The sequence below is a fragment of the Hyaena hyaena genome, unplaced genomic scaffold (assembly GCF_003009895.1).
Source record: "Hyaena hyaena isolate Hyena2069 unplaced genomic scaffold, ASM300989v1 scaffold_786, whole genome shotgun sequence".
NCBI lineage: Eukaryota > Metazoa > Chordata > Mammalia > Carnivora > Hyaenidae > Hyaena > Hyaena hyaena.
Window position 1 is genome coordinate 564,502 of NW_024081421.1, and position 9,134 is coordinate 573,635.

Here is a 9,134-nt window from a genome sequence, read left to right on the forward strand (position 1 = left end):
CCTGGAGACTGCTTCAGATTCTGTGTCTCCCTCTCTTTGCCCCTCCCCTGCTCGTACTCTGTCTCTCTCTCTCAAAAACAAATAAACATTAAAAAATTTTAAAAATTAGAAAATAGAAGAAAACTTGCTTTTAACAAGAAGTTCAATGTCACATAATTTTCCAAGACTAGAGCCCCGTGATAACAGAAGAATGAAACGCCTTTGTTCCAGAAGTATAAAGGACATAAGATGTGGTGAAATAAAGCAAAGGAAAGCAACACAGTGAAGATAATGGTGAGGCCTGTATTCAGATTAAGCTTCGAAGTGGGGCCAGAGAGGGGTGAGAGTCACTGCCCAGACCCCAGCGCAAGGTGGGGGACTCATGAGGCCAGCTGCAACCCAGCACCAAGCGGGCTCAGCCTGCGGGCCCAACGCAATGGTGACACCCACACTAGTACGTCTCCCCATGCCCTTGCTCATGCTGTCTGTAGTCATTCATGCATCCACCCATTCATTCATTCTCAGGCAACAAATATGTAGTCAGCACCTGCTCTGAGAGTCCGAGCAGAGAATGAAGGCATGAACATGCCCACGGGCATTGACTTCACGAAGCCTCCTTTCCAGGTGAGTTGTTCGCAGTATGAAACTTTCATACAACAGAGGCAAACACACTCTGAGAAGTACTGCAGCTAGAAATGTTTGAGTGTGCAGAAGGACTTCCCCAGGGTGAGCCGGGCCGGTGCCCTGAGAGAGGCTGCATCTTACAGACCAGCTCCGAGGCAGCTCTCTTTTCTAAAGAGTGAAGTCTATGTGTCTGCTGCTTGGTGTTATTTCCTCCTCCCCTAGAAAGCACAGTGATAATTCAATGGATTCTGTAATCCATCCATTTCGGCCTGTCCAGTGAGTGGATTCTATCCTTGGGCCAGCAATCAGTAAATATATGTTAATTGCTCGTCGGAGCCCTGAGGTCAGAATGTGCAGAGTGCTTCCTTATTTGATATTTCCATTTTCAAATGAACCCAGACCTTAACAAAGGGGAAAAAATGGTACTCTTGGTGACAGTTTTGAAAGATCAGCTTGTGTTAAATGGTGGATTTAATTGTGAGGTGTTCTCCCTATCAGGGACTGGCTGTTTGACTCAGCAGTAGTTTGTCAGTGGGTTCTCCCATGATCAGACATCTGTGTAAGCTGTGTTTTAGAAAGAGAAATAGAATTCCTGCATAAAGGATATTGAGATGATTTATATCTTTTTAATGCATAAAAATGACATCTAGTTAAACAATAAATCCTTTTAGGTATTAAATAATACAAAATGATTTCTGACAAATAGGCATCAGATTAAAAAAATATGTGGGCTACTTAATTCAGTTTCACATCATTTGACCTTCATATTCTAATTCATTGCCATATAAAATGAGCTTTCATGAGAGAGAGACTGATTTATTGCTCTTACTCTTCTGTTTCCTTCTTTACAGTACTCCTGAAATAGGGCTAGAGTTATTTTTAGAAGCACAGCTCTTTATGTACATCTGATCAACAGCAAATAAATCGAGAATTTTAAATAAAGTAAATTGGAGGATCCTTATAAGCCTCACCATGGAGACCAGAGACCAAACTGTTACCATGGAAACATTTTTAAGTCCACTATGCCTGGAGTTATGATTGCCACACATTCAGGTATTAGCATGGATCAGATATTATAAAAGCATTTTAGGTTTCTCACTGGAAGCATGGCATTAATATCAAACGGACTTCAATGCACTAGAAGTGCCCTCATCTCTTGTACATGAAGGGGGGACCCAGAACTCCCAGATTTCACCCCCATTCCTGATTCAGTTTGGAGTGGAGGCTGAGCAGTTTATGTTTTACATAAGCTTCTTAGGAGCTGCCAAGCGTGAGAATCTCACAAACAAGGGTCTGGGTAGATAATAATCAGATATGGTGTCTCGGTTTGGTTTTGGTTAAATAAGAGTTTTTACTGATCTTTTATTATTTTATTATTTTTTATTCATTTTTATTCATTTTTTATTTTAGAGGAAGAGAGAGAGGCTGTGAGCTGGGGAGAGGGGCACAGAGAGGGAGACGGAGAATCTCAAGCAGGCTCCTTATAGCACGGAGTCCAACACGGGGCTCCATCCCACGACCATGGGATCATGACCTGAGCTGAAATCAAGAATTGGATGCTCAATCGACTGAGTCACCCAAGCGACCCTAGAAATTTATTTTGATGTTGAAAATGAACCACAATTGATTACAATTTGTAAAAATGTAGTTCTTTCTTAAGTATTTATACTCAATTTACTTATTGTACTCTATTTAGTAATTGGACACCTTTTGGCCAGTGCCTTTTAAAAAAAAGTTCACTTATTTATTTTGAGAGAGAGTGAGTGAATGAATATGGGCAGGGAAGGGGCAGAGAGAGAGAGAGAGAGAAAGAGAGAGAGAGGCAGAGAGAATTCCAAGCAGGCTCTGCACTATGAGTGTAGAGCTGGATGTCTGGCTTGATCTCACTAACGATGAGATTATGAACTGAGCCAAAATCAAGAGTCAGATGCTTGACGGACTGATTGGGTGCCCCTAGCCATCACTTTCAGAGGGGTTTTTAAAACTTAAATTCCCTTAGATATTTCCAACTGTTGGTATAATTATAATCTGCTTGATTTTTTAAGGACCTCACACTTTCAAAGTTTCTCATATTCTTAAATTGAACTTGAAATTTGAACTTTGATTCTCTTCAGTATTCTAACAGTATAAAAGCACAGTGAGATTTCACCAAAATCATCACAGATCAGAGTTACACATTTTAAATTTGAATCATTGTGCTAACTTCTCTGACTCAAAGAAGCCAATTATTAAAAACTTTGCAAGTAGATTTCTTTTCTGATCCACCATCTGCGGTGGAACCACCACCAAGATATAGATTTTCATGGAAACTCTTACGGTAAAGACCATCACTCTTGAGGTGGAACCCTCAGATACAAAAGGAAATGTTAAAGGCCAAGATTCAGGATAAGAAAGGAATGCCCCCTGATCAGCAGAGACTGATGCTTGCTGACAAGCAATTGGAAGATGGACATACTTCGACCAACTATGACATTCAAAAGGAGTCTACTCTTCATCTAGTGTTGAGACTTCATGGTGGTGCTAAGAAAAGGAAGAAGTTTTTTTTTTTTAACTTTTTAAACATTTATCCATATTTTGAGAGAGAGAGAGAGAGAGAGAGCGAGCGAGAGCATGAACAAGAGTGGGAAGGGACAGAAAGAGAGAGAGACAGAGAATCTGAAGCAGGCTTCAGGCTCTGAGCTGTCAGTACAGAACCCGATGTGGGGCTCTAACTCAGAAACTGTAAGATCATGACCTGAAGTCGGAGCTGAAGTCAGATGCTCAACCAACTGAGCCACCCAGGCGCCCTGAAAAGGAAGAAGGCTTACACCATTCCCGAGAAGAATAGGCATGAGAGAAAGAAGTCTAAGCTGGCTGTCCTGACATACTCTAAGGAGGATAAGAATGGCAAAATTGGTTGCCTTTGTTGGGAGTGCCCTTCAGATGAATGTGGTGCTGGAGTTTTATGGCCACTTTGACAGACTTTATCATGGCAAATGTTGTCTGACCTATTGCTTCAAGAAACCGGAAGACATGTAATTGTATGTGGGTTAACAAAAGACATGAACTAAAAGCAAATAAACAAAGCAAACAAAAAGACTTTGTAAGAGAATAAATTCAAATTCACAAATTCCACAACACAAAAATGCCTTTATTGGACTCTGCAGATTTGATTTTCTTAAACATTTATAGACAATTCTAATTCCTCTCAAGGAGAAAATTTCCTCCTTGCTTGTCAATCTGACTGAGATTTGGGAAGCAGCACTAATGGATGAGATCTGCTGAAGATGAGTTTTAGTCACTATATATATATTAGGGTTTAGAGTTTTTTCTGGAGATCGTAGGTGGCAGCCCTCATGTGGCTGGTAATCACCACTACTGTGGTGGCAATGTGGAGACTTGGAGCCCACGACCTGTGTATACTGTCCACTAGTGGGGCTGTGTGTCCTGGCCACCCAATCTTGGTACCACAGGGTAGTAAGTATGCAGGGTTATAATTTTTCAAAATTATATATATATTTATCTTTTTAAAAAAATAGTTTAAGACATACAGAAGTGATATTGTAATTTTAAGCCAGAACTCTTTAACATGCATCTGAAGGCCTGGGAATTGAGATGGGGAGAGGGGCATGATGTTAAGACTTTCTCACCTGGTAAATATGCCTTCTAGGAAAAGGTAATCATAATGGATATCCCCTCAGGGACAAGAGGCAGCTGCTTCCCAAATAACCAGGGTCTGAAAAGTAGTTCGTCATTCGGATTTGATGAAAGAGGGTCATAAGCTCATGAATTTACTGAAGAGTAGTCTGTATCAGTGAGGGTAAAGGCTAAGCTGTTATGACAAAGAGCCCCCAAATAGGATGGCACATCAAAAATAGAGCTTCGTTTGACTTTCACTTAAGAGCCCTATGGAAAATGGGCCAGGTTGACCAAGAGGCTCTGCTCCGTGTGACCACTGTGTGACCCAGGTACCCCAATGCTGTTGCTCCACCATCCTTCAAGACTACTTACACTGGGTTTCTTGGACCTCCAGAGAGTCCACGGATAGAGTTCAGAAGCTCCATAAATTCGAATAAGAAAAAAATTACATCTCTGGTTTATATTTAGCATTTTCTGTAATTCCAGTTATAGGCAGCAAACTATAGTACTATTAGCCATACTTATGAATTTATCACCAATACAAATAATAGATATTTTATATCAATTTCAATTGTCTTGAAATATCATTTGTATTCATCACTATTTTGAGATGATGGTAATTATTAGACTTGTTGCTACTTATCTGATACACCACTAAGGAAACATATGCTACTGGTGGGCCTGGGTGACTCAGTTGGCTAAACGTCTGACTTCAGCTCAGGTCATGATCTCATGGTTTGTGAGTTCGAGCCCTGTGTCAGGCTCTGTGCTGACAGCTCCGAGCCTGAAGCCTGTTTCAGATTCTGCGTCTCCCTCTCTCTCTGCCCCTCTCCCCCACTCATGCTCTGTCTCTCTCTCAAAAATAAATAAACATTAAAAAAATTTTTGAAAAGAGACATATGCTGCTATATACAACTTAGTTTTTTAAAACATTTATGATATTTTAATAGGGTATTCCAGTATAATTTCTTTATAATTTTCAAGAATTTTTTTTTAGGTAAACTCTACCCCCAACATGGGGCTTGAACTCACAGCCCCACAATCAAGAGTTGCATGCTTCACCAACAGAGCCAGCCAGGTGCCCCAAGAATTATATATTCTATTTATTTGTATATTTTACTTTTTCACTGAGCTATTTATACATAGTAAAGTGAATAAAATAAACACAAATCTTAAGTGTATAAGTAAGTGAAATTATATGTTCTAATGGTATCAAAATAGAGAACTTTTTCATTACCCCAGGTATTTCCTGTGTCCTTTTGTGGTGCCGCTCTTGCAAAGGTAACAGTTATTTGGACCCCTGTATCATGAATTAGTGTTATCAATTCTTGACATCCATATAAATGAAATCATGTAGCGTATATACTTTTTTAAAGACATTGTTTTTTAAGAACAGTTTTAGGTTTACAACAAAATTAAGAAGGAGGTACAGAGATTTCCCATAGCCACCCTGTTCCCACACATGCATAGTCTCCCCCATTAACAGTTCTCCAGAATGGTACATTTTTTACCAAGAATGAACTAATGTTGACACACCATAATCACTCAAAGTCCATAGTTTACTTCAGAGTTTACTTTTGGTGTTGTACAGTCAATAGATTTGGACAAATGCTTGATGCTGTAGATCTATCATTATAATATCATGCAAAATATTTTCTAATATTGCTCTAAATATACTAATATTTATCTAATACTGCTCTAAAAATCTTCCGTGCTCTGTCTATTCGTCTCCCCCTGAGACCTCAGAGTCTTTTTATATTGAGATATAATTGGCATATAACATTACATTAATTTCAGGTATACGACATAATGATTTCATATTTGTATACATTGCAAAATGATAACCACAAAGTCCAGTGAATGTATATACACTTTTGTGTTGGCTTCTTCCACTCAACCTAAATATCTTGAGGTTCAGCCAGGATTTTGTGCATATTGTTAACCCATTCTGTTTATTTTGTGTAGTATTTTATTTCTATTAATAGAAACCATTGATTTATGGATTCTTCTGTTGATAGACATGAGTCATTTCTTGTTTTTGACATAAATAAAACCACTAGGAACATATATATGTATGTATATATATGTATATATGTTTACTATGAAAAAAGGGTATATCTTTACATATATATGTGTGCTCATTTCTCTTGGATATACATGTATGGGGGGGGCGTTGCTGGGTCATGGGTAAACCTACATTTAGCTTTAGTGGATACTGCCAAACTATTTTCAAAGTGGTTGAATGAGGTGATACTCCTACTAGCAAGCAGTGTATATGACTTCCAGTTGCCCCACAGTCTCACAGATATAAGGGATTATCTGTCTTTTAAACTTTAGCCACTCCTGTGGGTGTTTTGTGGTGTATTTTATTTTATGCACTTAATTTTCTGAGGAGGCATCCCTAGGTGTCACCAGACTCTAGAACCCTGTATTAGACCACAGTCATAGTCCAACTATGACCTGGTCAAATGCCTGGTCAAAACCAGGCACTTTGGTTTTCTAACTCTAGAGAAGGACAAAAAGCAGAAGTTCAGGATGAGCAATTTCCTTTCAAGCAATGAGGAAGTTGTTAGTTGCTTAGTCACGTACTAACTTAGTCACTTGGCCCCACCTAGACTCCTGCGTATCTGGGAAATGTAGTCTCTAGCTGGGTAGCCCTATGCTCAGTCGAAATTCTATTAATATGGAAGACAGGGTGATGGATTACTAGCAGATGCTATTGACTGCAAAATGCTATTGACTATCTCGGTGATTTTTTGTGGGGTAGGTTTTCACAGCAGCAGAAATGAACCCCCACCCATGGTGAGGAACTGTTGAATTACCTACTTGCCCTGTCCCGACTTTCGGCAATACATTGCCAGGGCCTGGGGCAGTGTCTCCCAGGGAAGTTGGGTGCTGATTTCAGGCTCTCATGCTGAACTTGCCCCTCAGGCAAATGAGTAGATTGACCAGGCCCACGGGGTTCTTGATACACAAGACATGATATTTGAGATGTGTCAGTAAGTACCTGCATGACCCAAGGATGAGTAGGACAGTTTTATTCAGGTCTTGGGGAAGAATTGCTGACAGTGTTTGGTACACGATGGCCTAAGTCATGCCTTTGTCAAATACCTTGCGTGGCACTTCACTCTTCAACAGCATTGCCAAAAAAGTGTTGAAACCTTTCCAGGATGTTGTCACAGTGTCCTGACCAAACCCTCTTGGGTCATCCATGAATGTGGTTACCTACTTCTCAGATTGGGTACAGTGGCTACCCGAAGACATGTGTGGGCCTCAGAGTCAGCTGTCCTGATTCTGTGCTCCATGTATTTAAATGGCAGTTCAGAGGGGGGCAAACGATGAGGTGGGAAGAAGTGAGAATATATCTATGAATGGAAATACCTAGATGGCAGCAAAACTATGTGGTTGTGTTACTCAGGACTTGGGGAAGTATATGTGGGCCTGCCAACCAATGCCAGGTTGATGGAAGGGGCTTTGCCATGTAATTGAAGGCTAGCGATGAACCCAATACTCTTTTCTTGTGGTAAACTCACACATGCCAGCAGGGGATGGGATGGAGTTTTGAGTTCGAAAGAAAACCCGAAGAGGGCAATGATAAAGAGATTAACTCTTTCAGTGTGAACTATATGTAATTTAAAATATATCTACTTGGGGGCGCCTGGGTTGCTCAGTTGGTTAAGCGTCCGACTTCGGCTCAGGTCGTGATCACACGATGTGGTTCAAGCCCCACATCAGGTTCTGTGCTGACAGCTCAGAGCCTGGAGCCTGTTTCAGATTTTGTGTCTCCCTCTCTCTCTGCTCCTCCCCCACTCATGCTCTGTCTCTCTCTGTCTCAAAAATAAATAAAACAAAAAAAAATTAAAAATAAAATAAAATATATCTACTTGGAAACAATCAAAGAAAAGCAAAAAGCCAAACTATACCTGGGAAGTGGAAAATCACCCCAAACCCCTTCCTCCCCACTCTGTGCAATCTTGGGCTCCTGTGTTGGTACCTCCCTTCTATTTAGCAGATATAGGCAGAGAGGAGACTAGTTCTGATTTACAACTCAAGGAGGGGACTGGGAAAATCTTTGAGATGCCACACAAGGTTTGGGCTCTACTGACATCTGGGGGCAAAGGAAGAGGAATATGGTGCTGCCAAGAAGGGGGATGGTAGGAATTTGAGGGGAAGAAAGGACATTAAAAAGACGAATAGCATTGGGAAGAAAGTGTGTTTATTCAATGAATTTCTATGAAGGGAAGTTTGGGCAGTGAGTCGGGGCTCTCTGGTATGACATAAAGGGATGTGTTAGTGAAAATAGAAAGCCTGAACTGCTGGCTTTATCACCCTCTCCCTAAAGCCTCCAAGCTCTACCATGTGGGTTTTAATGCTGGAGACTCTGAGTTGCTTGAGTCCTGTGTGATGTGCATGAATGCCTGGGGCATCTACCTCCCCCAACACCCCCCGCCCCCCCCCCCCGACTCCCGGCAGCCCAGGAGGACTCAGGACACACTCTGCGGGTTGCACAGGTGTGCACAATTCATCAAGGGGGCTTTGTGGAAAATCCAGCTCTCTGAATATCATGGCCCCTCATTTGGCTACAGGGGTTGTTTAGACTGTACCTAAGCTTTGAACGTGTGAATTCCATTCAGATTTGTTCCGAAATTCTAGTTTGGGAAGCATTATAAATAGGTTTCTCACGAACACTTATGAGGAAAAAAACACACAAGTGAAAACATACCCATTGGCAAAGGCTCTGCCGACAGATCTGAATAAAAACTTCTTGGCTGGCACAAAATACACTAAGATCTTTTGAAAGAAGCCTCATGCCTGCTTGGCAAAACATGAATGTGCTGACTGTATGAAAAGGTCATATTCTCCTCACTTGGCAATACACACAAAAAGTGTGTTTACTGGACAATAAAATTCTG

General features: G+C 40.8%; 1 protein-coding gene across 1 annotated transcript; it reads left to right on the plus strand.

Moving 5' to 3' along the window:
* The first annotated feature begins 2,966 nt into the window (after positions 1–2,966).
* Positions 2,967–3,560, plus strand: LOC120221591 (ubiquitin-40S ribosomal protein S27a-like). Its single transcript, XM_039219081.1, has 2 exons — positions 2,967–3,139; positions 3,398–3,560. Exons 1-2 carry the CDS (start codon positions 2,967–2,969, stop codon positions 3,558–3,560), a joined length of 336 nt encoding a protein of 111 aa, XP_039075012.1.
* The last annotated feature ends 5,574 nt before the right edge of the window (positions 3,561–9,134 follow it).

Excerpts from the sequence above, each read along its gene's own strand:
- LOC120221591 (XM_039219081.1), top strand. The coding sequence starts at position 2,967 with ATGTTAAAGGCCAAGATTCAGGATAAGAAAGGAATGCCCCCTGATCAG. Across the intron at positions 3,140-3,397 it reads GGTGCTAAGAAAAGGAAGAA|GAAGAAGGCTTACACCATTC; the intron begins GTTTTTTTTTTT and ends CGCCCTGAAAAG.